This window comes from Falco punctatus, assembly GCF_963210335.1.
Source record: "Falco punctatus genome assembly, chromosome: 6".
NCBI lineage: Eukaryota > Metazoa > Chordata > Aves > Falconiformes > Falconidae > Falco > Falco punctatus.
In genome coordinates this window covers 5,725,074-5,744,631 of record NC_137585.1, presented here as the reverse complement: position 1 = coordinate 5,744,631, position 19,558 = coordinate 5,725,074, and the positions used below count along the sequence as shown (strand labels likewise).

Here is a 19,558-nt window from a genome sequence, read left to right as displayed (position 1 = left end):
CATGGGAATAGAGACAACCCAGCTGGTGAAAACCTTTCCACACAGCCAAGGTACTCTCAGCATTGCTGATGGAGATGATGAGGTACTTTAAATTCCTTTTACAAATGCCCCATGTCTGTCCAGCCCTAGGATGAAATTAGAACCACCTGGCTTCAAACCCATACCAAATGGAAAAGCTGCTTTAGAAGCTTGTCACTGGTTAGCAGGAGGGGAAGGTGGGACATTCCCAATAAAACAGAGCCTGGGCTGCACCTGGAGAAATCTTAACTTCTCTCCCTGTTTTTTTCCTCTGCCCTCCTCCCTTGTTCTTCTTCAAAGGTTGAAAAAAATGAGGACGGGGACCAAAAGATTGAGCAAGATGGCATCAAACCAGAAGATAAAGCTCATAAGGCAGCCACCAAAATCCAGGCCAGCTTCCGTGGACACATAACAAGGAAAAAGCTCAAGGGGGAGAAGAAAGGAGATGCCCCGGCATCTGAGACTGATGCCGCCGACAAGAAGGAGGAAGGCCCTGCTGGCGGAGCAGCCGAGAACAAAGAGAGCGAGGCTCCCACTGCCACAGAAGCGGCCACCGCTGACAGTGCCCAGCTGGAGGAGGGCAGCAAAGACAGCAGCGCTCCAGCGGAGGAGAAAAAAGGGGATGGAGCCACCGACACGGGCTCAGAGCAGCCAGCGCCACAGGCTGCCACTCCTGCTGCCTCCTTGGAGGAAAAGCCTGCTGCTGCCGCCGAAACGGAAAGTGCCACTAAAGCTTCCACTGATAACTCGCCGTCCTTGAAGGCTGACGAAGCCCAAGACAAAGAGGAGCCTAAACAAGCCGACGTGCCTGCTGCTGACACCACTGCCACCACCACCCCTGCCGCAGAGGATGCTACTGCCAAGGCAACAGCGCAACCCCAAATGGAGACAGTGGAGAGCAGCCAAACCGAAGAGAAGACAGGTAAGTGAACGCCTCACTAGGGAATGGGCCTCTCCAGAAACGGATGCCTCCCTTGGTCTCTTGGGGATGCATCTGAGGTTGGCTGGCAAGAGCTGGTGGGGGGGTTAGGCTAAGAGTTAACAAGAGAATCCCTTTGCTGGGTTTTAGGGGTGGGTGAGTTGCATGTTCTTGGTTAACACCCTCTTCCCTGCTTCCCTGGCAGCTTTTGGGAATACTGTACCTCCTCTCAGGGCTCCTGTTCCTCTAGGTGGAGATGCCATCTAGCCGTTTTTTCTATGGTGATGGGACAAGCTGGAAGGCTTGCAAGAACCTGGGAGAGCTCCCCAAGGTCTGCATATGCTCAAAAGGGGGATGAACCTTCCCAGTCACACTAACACAGGCAGCTCTAGTGGGTCAACAAAACAGCTCAAGCTGGTATCAGCTCATTGTCAGCTTGAGCTGAATATCTCACAAGACAAAAGTGCTCTCATAGTGCAGGAGGCTCTTTAGCCTTGCTGCTGGGATGGGGAAGAAGGAGCCAAAAGGGTCCTTTTTCCATCTGCTTGTGAATGGATGGGGCTTCTGGTACAACCACATCCTAGTCAGGAGCATCTTGTCAACAGCATTGCTTATAGTTTCATCCACACCCATATTTTGTCCTCTGTACTTGCAGTAGCCCATGACAGCCATGCTTGCATGAAGATTTTAGATGTGTCAGCTGGGTTAGATGCACATGGTAAGAGGATCAGGTAGGGGAAAGGGAAGATTAAAGGTCCTGACAGCTCAGCGAGTGAGGACAGCAGGGAGGACTGAATGCAGTCACTCTAGGAGGTGTTTTTAATTCTTTGCTCTTGACCAAGTACTTAACTAGTTCCTCTAGGGAGGGGTGAAAAGTTTTGAGAGGCAAAAGTGAGCGTTTCTGACAGAGGCATAGTGTTTACAAACCATAAAGAAGAGCTGGTTTTGAATTGTGATACCGAACTGGGTAGAAAGTGCATTAAAGACCGGAGGATACTTTTGTTCTTGTTCTTTACCTTCCTGATGTTAGCAAAGAACATAAACCAAAAAAAAGGTAACATCAGGGGTAGGTACCGCATGAAACTCAGTCAAGAAGCAGTGCCAAGCATAACTGGCCTCCACATTCATGAGACATTGTTGTACAGGGCATTAGCTTGCTGGGGCAAAAATGTGGCATATCACCTTGATATTCACAAACAGCCTGATGTAAATGTTATAGAGCTTCAGTATCCAGTCTTGTGCTTACCGATGTTTCTCCATCATTTTGTTTGGTCCACTACTCTTGCCAAAATTACAATTCTCACTCTCTAATTAGACTTCTGGGCTTCATAGGTAACTCGGGGCCTCAGGCGACTCTGTTCCTGGACAAATAGGAAAGGACAGATATCCAAAAGGACGGATAAGTACTGGGAGAGGAGCTCATGCAGAACAGTTATGATTTAAGGTGTGGACAAAGGGGGTGACCTTCAAGAGTGTGACTTTAAACTGAATGTACACAATAACAAAGGGTTGCAGGTTTTACCTCTGTTCATTTTAAAATTTCTAGAGATAAGCCTTGAAATTGCATTGTCCAAGTTGGATTTTTGTTGTCCAGGTCTGCAGCCCTTTGTTCCTTGTGCGATGAGTTGAGTGGCAAAATAAATGTCTTGTGATTTGTGAGATCTAATTTGGTATGTTGCATGCCGTACTTGCATTTTTTTTACACTTGTGCAAAGGTATAAACAACAACGGCAAAAATAGGACAGAGCAAATCAGTCTTTTGGGGTCCTCTGTACACAGGATGAGTGCTAATTAAGACTTGCGATGTCTTATTTCTAAACAGGAACAGTGGTTTCACTTTGAATTAACATTCTATTTTTATTCAGATTAATCTGCTTTAATGGGTAGAGGTAGGAAATTAAGAGTAGCAGACCATTTCATTTCCTTAACTTTAACTGTTTTGAGTTACTAGTCATCAAAGAATGGTTTATTTCTATGCCATATTCTAAATTATTTGCTGATATCTTCCCCATGCTCTTGTTGGCTTTAACATCATTTGAAGAGGTCAGCCTTTCATGGCCACATCATTTGAAGTGGATATTTAAATGCATGGTTTAATATGCATTTGCACATGATACTTACGTAAATACCTAGCAAACAGAGTAAGCTGGAAAATCTACAATCAAATATATGTTTAAAAATGAGTTTTCAGTGATTGTTTGAGTGTTCATGTTGAGTATGTGCATCTATTTATACTTTTTCAATATGCATGCAGTAGTATTCAAGCTTACCAATGTTTGCAGAAAGCAAACATGGAAGGTGTGTGGCCACGGTCAAGCTGATAGTCTCTTTAAAATGTTAATGAGTATAGATCTTCTTTTTCTAAATTCCTATTCCAGTATGATATCAGCCTTCCAGTCACAAATGTGAACAGCTGGGCAAGTGCCCCCAGAGCCATCCAAGAAAGAAATGCAAAAAAGATTAAATAGCCCTTCTTGTCCACCTCTCTGAGGATGCTGGGTTGCGTTCTGCAATAGGCTGTATAGCATAACGTCCAGAATAGTAAGAAGCTGCTTTCTCCTTAAAGAATATTCCACAAAAAAAAGCATCATCACAGTATAAAAGTTCCCACAGACAGGAGGTATATCCTGACAGAAAGCCTATGTTTTCTTTTTCCTATCTTCATCCTGTTACTCCTTCTCATCTCTTTAAACCTCTCTGTTACTCTCATGGTACTTACTCTTTTCATAGGCTTAAAGACATTTGCCGCATCTCATAACTTTCTCCCAGTCATCCCCCAGCAAACGCAGCACTCACTGGTGCTTGCTGGCATGGCTAAGATGGTCATTCACAAAAGAGGGAGGGCTACCAAACATTTGCCACTCCAGGACTCCTTCAGCCTGGGGACAGATTCTCTTTCAGCTTCATCAGTCCCCTTGGCTTTCAAAGGTCATCTCTTATCATTTCTGCGATCGAAGGCTGGCACAGTAGTATGCGGTGTCAGGCTGCCAAAAATAAATCAAATTGGCTCTTAGCCAGTGTCATCGGTTGGCTGGTTGCCATGGCATGCTTGCCTGCTACTACCGGGAGGCGTGCCGACTGTGCTACTTTTGTGCGGTGATGTTCATCTGCCTTGAATTTTACTACAATGGCTGTATCGTGTTATCTGTGGGTATCGTCTCTGGTGCAAACACAAGCGAAAGGCAAAGGGCATTTCATTTATATTTAGAAGAGATTTTTGCCTTCATCTAGGGCAGGACAAAAAAGGCAGGAAGACGGGGAAAGGAATAACCAGATAAAGAGAAGTACATAATTTTTAATGCTTAATATTTCGTGTTTCTGGAGTGGGGGAGAGGCTGGGTGATTCTTCACACCAGTTGCTAATTCCCTGAGAGCCCTCAGCTCTCCTTGTTATTCAGTTCTATGTACTCTACCTGTCCGTTGGTAATGGCTTAGGAAATGGCTTCAAACAACTGTCCTGTGTCCAGTATTAGTTGATCTGGAACCCCAGGCATTCCCAGTTGTACAGTACGACAGTTTCTAAGCAATCCTCAATGCATCAAAAATTAAATGGAAAAAGTAGTGGTTTCCAACCTGTGTAAGGCAAGAAATGAGTCAGTGGGCTTTGTTCAGTGGCAGCGAGAGACTGATGTAAGGAGGACAATCTCTTAGTTCTCTTCATGTCTTTTGGTGGGTGACCTGAATGCCAAGGAAGTTTTTACCTGAGCATCCTTGCCAAGACTTATGTTTACAGGATTTCTTGTTATGATTCAACTTTTGCCTCTTTGGTATTGATGTTATACTTGGAGAGGCTCCCTTAGATGCCAACGTACTCAACAGGAAAACATCCAAAAGTAGTAGGAGGGAATTTATACATTACATATGCATGAGGAGATGAGACTTACTCTGATCGAGGTTGCACTGGCTTAAATCTGGAGACTCGCCATCAAACTTACTGGGAAGAGTCTACGTTAACGCGGCTTTGAAGTGAGATTGGTGTCCAGCACAGTAGGCTGTAGAAGATGGCATGCTGTGTGCTATACGGGGAGGAGAGGAGGTGAATGTCACATGGCATTCGATTGTCTTTGTACTTTCTCAGGTTTTCGAGTCTCACCTCCAAATTTGGCTAGGTCTCACATCAAAAGCACTCTCAGATTGACAGGTAAGAATACAACAAAGCCCAGAACTGTGAGAGAGTAAATTGTGCCCAAGGAAACAAATGGATCTTCTTTTGTTGGGAAATGAAGAATGCTTTCTCCCACTTGGTGAAATAGCTTTACAATGGAGCAGTTTCACAGCTGAAATGAAAAATCAGCCAGATGACAATTGCTTTGCATGTAAGCGGGCCAGCAGTTCCCTCAGGGTCCTGTATCCTGCTAGCAAGGAGCATGGGGAGGCACCATCTTCTCTTCACTTCCTCAGAGGAGGCAGGTCCCTATGGATCCTTTTTCATGGTTTAGAATTGAATCAGTTCTTTGTTTCCAGTTTAATCAGCATATTGATGGAAGGACAATACTTGCTGCACCTGGGGAGCACTAGCTATACAAAGATTTGGAATGGGAGACTGTCTATTGTCACGTACCAGCTAGAAGGCAACCGCCCGCGCTACGCGAGAGGATTGCAGTTGTGTAACTGGAGTTTTAGTCTTGGCCTATGGGTAGCTGGCATGAGGCAGAACACCCTCACTGTCATTCCTGTTTCATGGGAGCTTATCTCTGCTGCTACACCTGGCAGCTGAGGAAAGCAATGCAAATACGGTAGTCTCCTATGATTGCCCCAGAGGGAACAACCCTAAGAAGCGTGCCAGCGTTTTCTTGTCTGTAGTACTACTCCAGCATCAAAGTAAGAATATAAATGCAATTTAGGTTACCTCCAACGTGCTGAAAGGTGTCAAAGTATGTGCCTAGTCCTCGGTTGCTCTGAAATTTTTGATCTTTTCATTGTGCCTACATGGGTATAAGCATTGCATATGTGTTTCACAGCCTGCTTTGCACTGACGCAAATAGTCATGTGAGGGGCAGGGTGAGGAAAATAGCATGTGACAATTTGCCAGAGAACAGGAAACATACACACTGCCTGCTACAGGTGCAGGATTTCTTCCTCTGTTGCAGTGAAATCCTGTCTCTGGTCCTATGTGTGCCTCAGGTCTGCCATTTCCTAATGAGGCGCAGCTTGACCTGTGTAGGTGGGAACTGTGCTAATGGGCTAGTGGTGAAGCAGGACCTGACTTCTTTTAATGAATTCTTAGGTGGCATGAAACATATTTAGTGATGGTAAGTGTGGGCTGACTCTGGAAAAAGCCTCTTGAGGAGAGCAGGGTTAACCACTATTTTGCACCCAGGAGGTACCTGCTCTTTTGGGACCTGAGTAAGAGATGCATGTACAGTTTAAGGCTGGTTAACAAATTTATTTTGTGAAGGATGGAAATTATAGGAAAGGTGACAGCAATCGACAGCAATCTTTCATCCCTTCTGATGCTGGGAACCACAGCTGTTGCAGTATTGGCTGAGCCCCTACTTGTTGATCATGGCATGCAGCAGAGAGTTCCCGTTCATGGGGAGGCTTGCCAGTCTCACTCTTCTTCCCATCGTTATAGTATTCTTCCAGCCAAATAAAGCTATTAGTCTTGAACCTGTGCAAGACCAAATTTTCTAGATGGTGTACCAAGGTTCCCTGGGAGTGTTACACTCTTACACATCTCCATAGGAAGGAGCTCTTACAAGTAGTACATAGAGGTGGTGGTGGTTAAGTAAGTGCATGCCAATGTCACAGTATGGGCTTGTGTTGTACAGTGGTTGCTCGCTCTAACACACGGCTGTCTACGGCCAAGGCTGATGGTTAAACTCAGAGATTTTGCTCAAAATCACTGTCTCCTCATTATAGTGTTTTCCACAGTGACCCACTACAGCTGCACTCAGATCATCTTCAGAAAATGCTCCAAAATCCCCACCTGGGAGGAAGGCTTTCTGCCATAAATGATAACCAAATTTTCTGCTGAGAAGGGCTCAAATAGCAGACCAGTGGACAGAATAGACAGATGGACAATCAAATTTATTTGGCAGCTGTTTGCTGTAGCTGACAGCAGTGCTCTGCACCACCACCAGTGTCATCTCTTTACACTAGGGTCAAGTAGGCTGAACTTTTCAGATAGATGTAAGCTTCCAGAATATCAGCTGGGATTTACAGCTCCAAGGAGCAGTACTTTAAAGGCAGCAGTACTGACTCTGTGGTGCAGATGACTGCCATGTGCAGAGGAAAGAGATTGGAAGAGTTCACCAGGTCAGCACAATCAAATTAGTTAGACATTCCTCGAGAGCTGTATAATAGGTGCATTAATACTGGATTATCAGTGGAGTGCATCACTCCCAATCTCTATGGCAACTCCATGGACTCTGGCAAGGTGAAGTTGTACTCCCAAGGGTCCGTGCAAATAACTGGTAGAAGAACATAGAAACAGCCAAGCCAGGTCAGACCTAACACCCATTTATTGTACTTGCAGTGGCTAGCACCAAATAGTGCTATAGGCAGATCTGGGGTAAACTGCCTCTCTGCTACTAGGACTCATCCCTGTCCTCTGCTGCCTAAGATTTGGTTTAAAAGCTAGAGCATGATGCATTATCTCTTTTGATACTAGTTATAACTGTGGCTTTATATGGCATATAAATATGTATATATAAATGCACAGTATCTGCTTGGCTAAGTGTCAACAGCTTCCCCAACTCCAGCCAGCTTTTCCAATGGCTGGAAAGTTCAGCAATAAATTGGCCACCATTACCTTAAATATCTTTCTGTACTTGTGTTATATCACAGAAAGAGCAAAAGCTTCTAATAGCCCTGCTTTATGTTATTGATTATCGTATATAGCATCATATAGTATGCACAGAGGGCATAGTACCATAGCCCTTGCTGTTCATCTTTTTCTGGAAGAAAACATAAGCAATGCTTTTAGTTGCTTTTTATATGAAAGATTCCCATGCTTTTTAGCATCTTTGTTGCTTTTCTCTGCACTCCCTTTAAATCTGTAAATGTCCTTTATGAGATGAGGTGACAAACACTGTACTCATTAGTCCAGAAAAGGCTGTACTTCTTTACACATATTTTTAGAAAGGCAATATTTCTTCTGTTCTGCTCCTCATCCCAGTCCTTACGCACACCAACGTCTTGGCATTTTGAAGACAGCTACCCAATGAGCACTGATGACTGCAATGACATCCAGGTCTGTTGTGGACTTGGGAGTTCTCCTTTTTGAAAAGGCACAGCACAAATACTTTATTCAGCCATATGATGGCCAGTGAGACTGGGCAGTGGCCAAGAGAACCAAAGAAAATGTTGGCAGTGACAGGAGGCTTACAAGTCAAGCCACTGGCATCAGCTCTGTCAGATAGGTTCTACCTCTAGTTCTGGATCTCCCAAAGACCTGTGAAAGACCAACTCATGCAAGCTCAGTTTGAACAGGTCTCTAGCCACAATATATTTCTCAAGACTGCTTTCATGCTGCAAGCTTGAATTAAAGGAGGGTTTCCTCATTGCCTAGCTTTCTTCTCTGTTGGTGGTGAATGTCTTTCAGGCAGAAAATAGAGGAGACGGTTAAGGAGAATATATGGGGGGAAACTGAAGGATGGAGAGTGCTGCTATTGTCTGCTTAGCTGTTCTCTGAAGGGGAGTCTGGTCTGGCTTTGCAGATTGCTAGAACTATGACTTTCTTCCTAGTTCTGTATTCCATGCTAAAGGTTCCCTTTGCATATCCTTTAGCTCTAATGGCTTGTACCATATAAAGAACCTTGGCTTTATCATCACCAAATGTGCATGTGGTCTGTGGAAATGTTGTTGGTTTGGTTTTTTTTGGTTGTTTTTTTTCCTTTCCGTGTCCTTAGCTACATCACGGTCAGCATGGGACACTAGAACAGACCAGAAAATCTCAGCTGAGGTCCTGGCAGCCAGGACTCCACGTTGGACACCTGCCCTTTGCAGGGCTACAGAGTAGTCAGGAAAAGAACTGTGGTAACCTGGGCAGGGCTCGGAGATGTAAAGGAAAACGCTCTTCTCCTAATGACAGGAAAAGTGAGACTCAAGGCTTCATGTAAATAAGTCTTAGATAGAGGTCATAAGGTCCCAATTATCCACTGTTCAAAGGACCACACACTTGCCAGCTGTACCTTGAGGCAATAGCAAATGACTCCTCTTTTCATTATGAAAGAAAGCAGAAGGTGGAAGACACTATTCAACCGCTCCATCTTCCTTCAGCAAAACACAGTAATTGGTAATGCTAGTAATGATAATCGGACATTACCTGTAACCTACAGGGCTTAATGAAGAAGAAAATCTCTCTGACATTTGGAAGAGCATCCAAATCCCAATGCTAAAGTGGTGCAGTGCTGCAGAACCATAGCTGGCAATGCATTGCACATACAGGGAAAGGAATGGGAAAGCAGGAGCGAGAGCTGTGACCAGGCTGCAGGAGCATTCCCCAGTGCTGCTGACTTTGGCAGAACCATCTCAGCAGCTGTGAAAAATGTTTCAAAGACCTTACTGGGTAGCCATTTGAAGAGATGGAAGATGAAATAAAGTAAAAGTAATTTACAGTTGGTATGGTGGAAAGTACTTTTAAAATCCCCTTTGCTGTTCTTAAAGGCTTTGGGTACCCATTGATCTGGAAAGACACAAGCCTCTCAGAGGGTGGTGTGAATGCAAGCTCTTGTGGACTATGTCCATAACTGCCTAGTTTTTACATGAATATAGGACTCCATTCCCTCACTAGGTGTGGGCTTAGAAATGAAAAAGTATGTATTCTAGCTTAGGCACCCTGTGTTACCTATCCCAAAATTTCTCTTCCAAGCTCCCCTTCTTCCTTCCTCCCATCTTTTACAGCCTGATTGGAGACAATGCTCACCAGCTGTAGCTGCAGCTACAGGGCTGAAACCTAAGCCTCACTACTTATGGAAGGCTAGGATTTCACCTGTGATTTCAGCATCACTGTTGTAATTAATTAATTACATGTAATTAAAAGTAATCTTCAGTCATCAGTGCTGAAACAAAGCATACGCCACAGGAGACCAAGCCCTGGGCTGGACCCTGCCCTACTGCACTTCAGAAAGACACCTGAGTTGAAGGAGTCTGTGATCTTAATCTTGGATCTGTTCACAAATGGTTTGTGTGTTTCTTCCCCTGGAAGGGACTGAGCGTGATATTGTAATATTGGTCTTTTGCTTTCCCTTGTGGTCAGAAGGGATGGAAATCCCCTGCATTCACAGGGTCTGACCAGAGGGTTGCTGTGAGGTTGTCTTCAGTAGGGCTGCTGCAATTTATACGAGCAGCAATTCTGTCTGGCTCTTTGCATTCACAGTCTGTCATTCAACTGGTACACCAGGAATCCAGATGATGAAAGCACAGTGAAGGAAGTACCTCCTTTATTGCCAAACAGGGTGCAGGCATGACTGCCACCTAGATCTCCTAACCCTGTACCACACCTACTCGGTCCTGCACATGTGCCACATTACAGCTCCTAGTGCTCAGCGCGGACATTCAGGGTGCTGCAGGTTTGCAAGTGTTTGAGAGATCCTTCAGCTTTGTAAACGGTTTTGGCACAGGCATTTAAGCTTATCTTTGGGGATGAAGGTACTCTTTGCAGAAACCTATCCCACCGCTACTGCCAAGCCTTAGGAGGGAGACTTATCAGTGTGGCCAAACACGGTGCCAGGCACAGGGACTGAACCTGACCTCTTGTCCATGACAAAGCCTCTCCCAAACACACCTGAGGCCAAGCAGGAGGCCAGGGGGAATAAATACATAGCACTGCTGCTGAGCAGCACCACCACTTCTCTGGATGAACAGCAGGCTTTGGTCTCAAGGGATACTAACCCAGCACTGTTCACTGCACTCAATAAAGAGACACAAAATGAGAAAGAAAATGCTTCTTTCTGACTCAAGCTAGAAACCTTCTTTGTGGCTGAAGCCAAATGACTGTGAGAAAGATGGAAGGAGTCACTGATTTTTACTTCAGGGAAGAAGGAGAAAATTCCAGCCATTCCTACCTGATGTAGCATGCAACTGCTTTTTGTCCTCATCTCTTAGCAAAACACATACACGTGTTTTACCACAGAGAGGAGTCACGCCTAGCTGCAGTTCAAATCACCTCCGTGCAAAGGCTTCTGAGTCCTAGTTGGCTGGAATTTTTCTTTGCAACTATGTATTTCATTAAAAAATCCTTTAATTTGTCAAAGCCAACCATGCTGTACCAGAAATGATGGGGTTTGTAGATTAAAGTAGTAAGAGAAACCTTCGCTTGCTTTTGGAATAGCTAGCGCACGAGAGTCAAGTACACCCTGAATGGGACAGGAGACAAGATGGGCCTATGCCTTTACCCTAGGAAACTGAAATCCAGTGAGCTTTGCAAGCAAGCTGTGGGGCTGCTAGATGGTTTCCCCTGATCTCTCCTGCTGGAGCTGTTCCACTTTGTGTAAATTATTTATTATTTGCTGGAGCCAGGATGTGGAGTTTGGTCTCCCCCGTTCCAGATGAGTGCCCTCAGCACCAGTCTACAGAGTCCATGTTTTCCTCTGGCCCAATGAATATTTAATGTTTTATGGAAATGGAACAGCTCCAGCAGGAGAAGAAGAGTAAGAAGGACACGTTCATTCATGTGGATATCTCACAACATTGCTCTGCGACCAGCAGGCAGGACCTGAGCCAAGGACCTTTACAGCAAATAAAATCAGCCAGAGGACCAGAGGAGACAACATGTGCGTGAAATGGTGGGGTGCCACTTCCTATGCCTCAGTGCAATTTCAGAGTAATTTCAGAGCAGCTCAGGCCTGGTGGGTTCATGCCTCAGATAAGGCCATCTTCTGTGACAGCTGTTGCCAAAGTGATGGTGCACAAGCCGAGAGTATGGGCTGCTCCACCTCAGCCGAACACTTAGAAACTCTGCAAGTGGGATCTGTGGTAACCCACAGCCTCTGTAGCCCTCTGCAGAGCTGGGCTTCATAGCAGACTTTGGCTACACATGAGAGAGTGGCAGAGCAGCTTGGCCCCGCAGCCGAGGCAGGGCCACCTTGTCTGGCAGCATTGGGAAGGGGACAGCCACAGCAGTGCTGGTGTGTCTTTGGGTGAGGGAGAGAAGCCTTGTCGTTGTAGGCTAGCTCAGCAAAGAGCTGTCTTAGCACCCCATAAAGGTACTTTTTTCCACCACAGAGCTTTGACTTTGAGATTGACAACCCGGACATACCTTCTGTGCCAGGGTGTTAGGTGATGCAGCCCGGCCTGGTGCTGCCACGGCACAGCTGGCTGCGCACTGGGCATGGGGCTGCTTCACTGTGCCCCTCTGAGGTCTCCCCAGCATTTGCAGCTGCCCCACTGGGTGCCCTCATGTCAAGGCTGAATTCATTACCCGCATGACTGAATTGTTATTATGAAAAGCCAATTAAACCGAGATGGCTACTGTGGGACAGATGCACCGGTTCGCTTGGCGCAGCGCTCAGAAAGTTCAGAGGCTGCAAAGTCCCTCCTGAACTGGGAGAAGATCAGGTTAAAAAAAAAAAAAAACAACCCCCCCCAAAAAAAAAACCACAAACCTTCCAGATTTGGATTAAAATTGGTATTACTGATGCTAGCTGCTGCCACCTTCACAGGGAAGACTGCCACCAGCAACAAAAGCACTTGAGAAAGGTTTTCCACCTAGCTCCTTCTGTCTTTCCCCCTGTGCAGCTCGGCTCTCTGAAAATGGCCAGTGCCAGGCACAGGGCTGCCCTACACCCTCCTTGAGGGCTGAGCACCTACTGGTCAGGCTTCACCACACCTCTGGTCACAGAGTTTTCTTGGGGCAGAGGGGGTGACTGTGTAGTCCTACCTCCCACCTTAGGTCAGGCTGTGGCTTTTCACCTCCCAGCCCTTAGGCTTTCTCACAAGCGCCCAAGGGAGGAGGCAACGGACTGAGGAGGATCTGGCCTTTGCAGTATGAGCTGGGGAGAGTGTCCAGCTGCCCACCTGGTTGCGCAGGATGGGTGCTGGGACTCCTGATCTTTCCATCCCTGGAGGACTGTGATTAAGCAGCCCCAGACAGGGGATTCTGGGCAGAGGGGAGGGTTGCTCTGCACCAGCAATGTCACTCTGCGCTGTCTGGAAGTGGGGATTTCCCCACAAGTGCTCATAGTTCAAAATACCTTTTCCTATGTCCAGGCTGTCGTAACGTGTGCGATGACCTCCTCCTGTTGAAATGAAAAGCAAAGGCTCCCAGGAGCCTCAGTGGGTACGGCATTAAGCCTGAACTGCCTCCTAGAAAGCAGCAGCTGTGTTTCAGTGCCCCTTCTGCACAAAACACATTGGGATCCTCCATGTGTGCACACCAGCTGTGCATATAGGAAATATTAGTAATATCTCTGATGCAAAGAGCTGGTGGTGTTGATGTTGCAACTGCTGGGGATGGTTATCAACAAGATGGCTGTGGAAGGCCTGACAACAGGCACTTAATTCATTTTAGCATCCAGTTTGCAGAGCCTTGGTGTATGATGATGGACAGAAACAAACTAATGATCTCTAAATGAAATTTCTCCGTCATTTAAACACAAAATGGGAGGATGGCAAAGGGAAGGAAAAGAGACATTTTATATCCTCTCCTTGATTGTAACTCCCTGCCTTCAGCTAGATCAATATCATTTCTGCTGGAGATGGAGGCTGCCTCTGGTTTCCATGGCAATCTGGTTGTTGGAGGCTCGCAGGCTCCATGAATCCCCAATTTATCAGCCTTCTAGGCTTTAATAAAGGAGACCAGCAGTCAGGCAGCTTATGAATGGCACATGTCTTTTGGGCTGGGGGCAGGGAGGCGGGAGCATGGTTTGTAGTAAGCTGCAGCAATTTGTTTTCCTGCCACCAACAGCTGAAGGGGGAGGAGTACAAGAGAAGGAGCGGTGCATTAATTCTGGATGCACTGAAGGAATTTCTAGACCTTTTTTGCTGCAATTACTGAAGATTTCCTTCTCTGGCCTCTTTCCTCTGGCCAGCTTTACCAGAGCAGAGGATGAGAGCAGCCCCACAGCTGGTCCTGTGTGATCAGCTCTAGATGGAGAACCCAAAGGCTCTAGCACTCTGCCTGTTTCCTTCCTCTCCTTAACCCTCCTTACTTCAGGATCAGCAGTGCGTGAACGCCAGCAGTCTGCCACGGTTTTGGGTTCATTTTTATCCCCCTACTGATCCTACCACAATTGCCAGGCTCATCAGCAGAGCTGTGAGCTGGGCAGACCTCTGAGGATCTGATCTGTCTATCAGACTTCTGTCACTTGCTATGCTATTCTCTGTGCATCTGTCAGACCTCTCCAAACCCAAACCTCCATCCCCAAAGTGCTGTAAGCTTCGCTCCCTGAATTAATTACTTTGCTAGAAATGGCCTGGCTGTACAGGAATCACTATCAGTCACTTCAATAGGGCTGTATTTTGCTCACTTGGCCCTGATCTGCTCAGGGTCTTCCCCTTTATTCCTATTGTTCCTTCGATTTCTCCCCTATGATCTCACAGGGCAGCCACCCTAAAGTGGCTGAAGAATAAATGGATGTATCTTATCAAGACCTTATTCTTCTGTCCCCTCACATGCCTTCTGTTTCTAAACCATTCTCCAGAACTTAACACAGCAAGGGGGAATAGACGGGTGACACAAAAAAATACTGTTGCATGAGATGGGGACATCCTGCTTTCAAACGCGTATGCCAAGATTAGCTGCCAACTGTTACATTCCACAGCTGGAAGCAAGTAAAAACCTCTATATTCAAGCTGTTTGAATCACAATGTATTTAAGGAATTAAGACTAGCCCTTCTGGTCTGCAGGACCTACGTGAATCAACAGGGGCAGGGGAGAAGAGCAAAGAACAATTGTGGATTATTTCTTAGGTTTTCCTCAGGTGAAGTAAAGAATGCCTTTCTTCTACCTGCCTTCTTGTGATGGTTGAGGGTGGGGGGATATATTGGAAAATTAGGACTTTGTGGAATTTCAGTAATCACAGGCCCAAGGCATCACACCTGTGAAAGTGCTGCTGTGTGCAGAGTGGCTGCTTGGGATGCTGCAATGAAGAGCCAAGGTGACTCAGGCTCCTGGGCACACCACAGGGTTTTATGTGACCACAGCCCAATTCTTCACACTTTGCTCAGATAAAAGCTTTTACTTTCTTCACTGTGGTGCCACAAAGATAAAATAGCTACATGATTGTGAGTTAGGCCATTGTTGTGGTGATGAAGACCAGATAAATACATTGCTGGCCACCTGTTGCAATTTGGAAAGGTCACAATGGAGACAGCTCTTGACTTGACAAAGGTCTGGGTTCATCATAAATGTATGATCTGGATATTATATCCTGGTTTATCTTATATATCCAGGTACAATCTGGATATTGTATCTGAAAAGACCAGTACACTGTTTTGCTGGAAAGTCAAGCAGTGAATAATAAGAACTGTGGTCTGAGTGTTTGCAGAGGCATCTTTGACTCTGGGTTACCCTTTCTGGGGAGACAGAGAGGCTGGTAGCTTGGAGCGTCTCCTGAAGGGAGCCTTTCTACTCCAGCAAGGCAGCTGAGCAACTGACTGGGAATCAGATCAGCTCTGACCCCAGCTGATGGCAGGGGAGACCCTGCACAAGTCACTTCCCACTTCTTCACTGTAAAGACCACGGAGCCTTGGCAGGATCTCTTGAGGTCAGCACCATTGACATTGTTTGGCAGAAGGCCACTCAATACCAGTGCAAAACACCTGCCTCCAAGGCACCCTCATCCCAAAAGGGCTATTTTACCTCCCTTTTGGCCACTGTGCTACACAGCATCCTACTTGCCCACCACTTTCTGGTGCAACAAATCATCCCCACAGAAGCACCGTGACAGATCACACTGCTGCCAGGTGGGAGCACCCTGTCCTCACCGGAGCTGCACTTGCTTGTGGCAGTGATGGTGGCCAAGAGAAAGGCATTGCTAAAGGAGATCTCACTGTCTGAAAACTTTACCACTCTGGCAGGCTTCTTCCAACCCTAGCTGGATTGCAGTTGCCCAGTTATAGGTTCTGTACACAGGAGGTTTGGGCCAAAATTGCTGGTAATAGGCAGGAGTCAATGACCAGCCAGCAGCAGGCATGTCATCTGTCTCAGTCTTCAGGCCTGGCTCTGTCCATAGATGTGGAAAGGAAACAGAGGTGAAAGAAAGGAGAGCCGCTTCTTTCTCATTCTCCAGGAAGCAAAAATATTTGCAAATGTAGCTGTAACAGGGTTAACACCTCACATTTACAAAGAACATCCTCCCTTTTCTCTCTCCACCCCTCTTTCTCTGGGGACCTCACTGCTCCCTCCCATCAGCCAAAGTTGGGGAGTTTCCCTGGCAACCCAGCAGCTGGTGTCTAGACACTGTGAAAGATGCTTTGCAATGGAGCTGCGAGCCTGATTCCCCTCGGAACCCCCTCCCCACCACTGAACACCCTGAGCATCTCTCCCACCGCTCCCTCCCTTTCCATCTACTGCGCACACGGATGCCAATGCAGGGTGGGGTTTCCGTGGTGGTGCTGGGGGAGGAAAGGTGTGGGGTGGGAGGAGAAGGAGAGGAAATCCCTAAGCCACTGGGTCTTCAGCCTGACAAAGCACAAAGGCAGCTGGGGCGACAGAACTGGGGCTGGCTGTCCTCTGAGGATTTAGCAGGATCAGAAAAAGAGGCAGTCATCCAAGCTTGGACCAAAATCATCAGCTGTGGGACTGGCAGAAGTTGGGGGGTTTCTCTCTGCTAAAGCAAGTGAGGTTGGCGTACATGGCGCTGAAACAGAGATGGCATGGGCCAAGAATATGAGGCCCAAACTACCATGTATTGTGGCTATATTCATTTTTTTTCTTTTAATCTTAACAGGCTTGTTTGCCTGCTTCTTTCCAGTAGTTACTGGGCAATTTCCCAAGCTTTCCTGCCTGCTGCTTGCAGTGGGGACATCTCTTCGCACCACCTTGTGGTAGTTTGCCAAGGTTACGCAGATCTTCCAGGTACCGTGTGCCTACCAGGACCCCCAGGACTCACAGGAACCAGGTGGTACCCTGGGTCTGTAGTGAGTGGGGGATTCACCAGGGTTTTGGGAAAAATCATGCAAGTCAGTCCCCTGGACCAGCCACAGCCACTCACCTGAAACAACCAATTTCTTCATTTCTCAGTGTTTTGCTGGGCCAGCATAAGTGTACCAGTTTTCAGATGCAGCAAGTGGGGAGGGCGTAGGATTTTAGCACTGCATATGACGCATCCTAGGGCTGACTGCAATGGGCTAACTTGGATCAGGAAGAGAACTGTATAAGCAACAGCTCTGAACCTGAAGTGCATCTTGTTTTAGCAGTCTTTTAGACCTACCATCGTCTGCCTGGAATCATCTTCTGGCTGGCTAGAAGGACAGATGGATCGGGACAGATGAATCAAGCTGTGAAGCCTGGATCAAAATCTGGATACAAATGTCATTAAAACTAAAAGAGGCTCAGGTCAGGGATTTTAAATGGGGCCTTCCAGTGCTCCTTACCCTCCAAAAAATGTCACTAAACAGAGTCATCTCTGGGGCAGACGAGGTCTGCTTATAACAGGGCAGGAAAACTTGGATTAATATTTGGGAGCAAAGAGGAGACCAGATGAGGCACAGGTTTTCAGTTCCATCTCTGACCAAGCTCTGGTTGGCAGAGGACAGAGAGAGAAAGGACTGAGCATGACAAATGCTAGAGAAAGAGCAGCGGCTGACTAGATCTGGGCAATACTTTAGCATGAAGGCATGGGAGAGTTCTAGCTGCACAATCAATATCAGCAATAATTATGCAAACAGTGGGAAAGCAGCAAAAGCAAAATCTCTGCCTCTGTAGTAGAATCCCCGAGTGTTGTGCAACTTCTCTTCCCTTGGCATTGGCTGTGATAATTTAAAGATCTGCACTGGAACCGAGACAAAAAGGAAAACAAAACCCAAGCCACCAGCCACAAAAGAAATGATCAGCAGAGAGGTTGCTGCTACTATGGTCATAAGCTGATGTCTGCTCTGATTTAATTAATCTTGGCAAGTCAGACGGGAGCTGGGCAGGTCCCAAGAGACAGTGTTTTACCCGGAAATCCACTCAACCTAATTTCACTAATGTAGGGCAGTGGAGAGACTTGGAGAGGAGCCTGCACGCTCAGCCATTAGAGCACAGCATAGGCAAAGGCAGCTGGAAGTACCACCATCCAGCAAAACTGCTGCTTGCGTGCGTGCTTCAACTTTACAGCAACCAGAGCTGCATGTGTTCAAGGCGTTTGCTTCCCAGCAGGGTTCACAGACATGACACTCACTTTTTCCAGGAAATAAATGGAGCACTGAAGGACAGGAACTCTCTTAAGACCCTATTTCAGCAAGGTTCTATAGTTCAATTCCATGTTGTTTCTCTTCCATGGGCAAGGCTGTTTCCTAGCAGGTAGCAGCTGGAGCTGTCGGTATGGAGCATGCCCCTGGCACAGGCCCTTCAGCTGGGAAGCAAACGCACTTCAGCCTCTCCCACTGCACAGCTCTATCGCTTAAGCAATTCTGCAGTCGCAGCTTAAGGTTTGTCTGAGGCTGCTCAAAAGGTTCCTTGACTTGGCTGCCCCATCCAGGATGCTAGATTGGAGTGAGATTGCTGTCAGCTCAGCTCGGAGATGCCTGTTTCTTTGGCAAAATTATCCCATGCTATAGGATGATTTGGACTGCAGCATAGATTTCAAAAGACTGAAAAAAAAGGCAAAGCTGCAAACCAAGCTAAAATCTCAAAGCTGTGTGTGGGGGGGGACGACCACAGGACTGGAATAAGCAGGAACAGTGCAAGCGATGACTGACATGCACTAAAACAACTGCAAGGGTGATGATCGCAAGCACAAACTAGGCGGTTTTTGTTGTTGGTATTGTTTTGGGTTCAGTTTTTTTGACCTAGCCATTCCTGCTTTATCCTTCAGGACAGATTTTATTTTTGGCCCCCTTGAGCTTCTTTTGCTTCATATTACAGCTCAGCCTCCCCTGCTGTTCTGTTTCCTCCTGGCATGCACATGTTGTGTTCTCATTTTGTGAGTTTAGGCCATTCTTTTTGCTCTGTGTCTGGAATGCTCTAGAACAAACGTGGATATCTCCACGTTTTAGTTTGCTAAAGATGTAGGTGTTCCCAGGCTGCGACTCCTCTTGTCCTGAAGTAGGTATCTAAATAGGTCAGGTTAATAGAGTCCTAGAAAAGTCATGTTTATTTACACTAATTAGAAAGGGAGCAGAGGGTGAGAAGATCAGCTGGAGATGTCTCTGTGTAGATGTCTGGAGTTAGGTAAGATGTCCATCCACTCCCACTTCAGCTTTCCCGTTTTGGGATCTCTTCACCATGCATCTTGGTGCTGCCCCAGTTCAGGTCAATCTTAAGAAATAACTCACTTGTTCTCTCCCTTGCAAGTGGCCACAGGGCAGTCCAATCTTGCAGGAGGAGATCTCATAGTGCTGGTATCTTCAGAAGGGAGGAAGGTTTAGACAGTTGGAAACGTGGCCACCCAGGATGAAATGCTTTTGTTCCTTAAGCAGGGGATAGGACATTTTGCATAAAAGCCCTGAATTCTCACCTGCTTTTTTGTCACCTTTTACACCTATTCCAACAAAGTGCAAAGTGAATGTAAAATACCACAGCTGTGCAGT

General features: G+C 46.6%; 1 protein-coding gene across 10 annotated transcripts in view; it reads left to right on the top strand.

Moving 5' to 3' along the window:
- GAP43 (growth associated protein 43) overlaps positions 1-19,558 on the top strand; it is a 104,353-nt gene that overhangs the window by 80,199 nt on the left and 4,596 nt on the right. For all 10 annotated transcript variants that reach the window (XM_080393685.1, XM_080393682.1, XM_080393688.1 and 7 more), the window contains one exon: positions 319-940. In XM_080393685.1, coding sequence (XP_080249811.1) covers positions 319-940 — 622 coding nt within the window. The remainder of the gene's footprint in view (positions 1-318; positions 941-19,558) is intronic.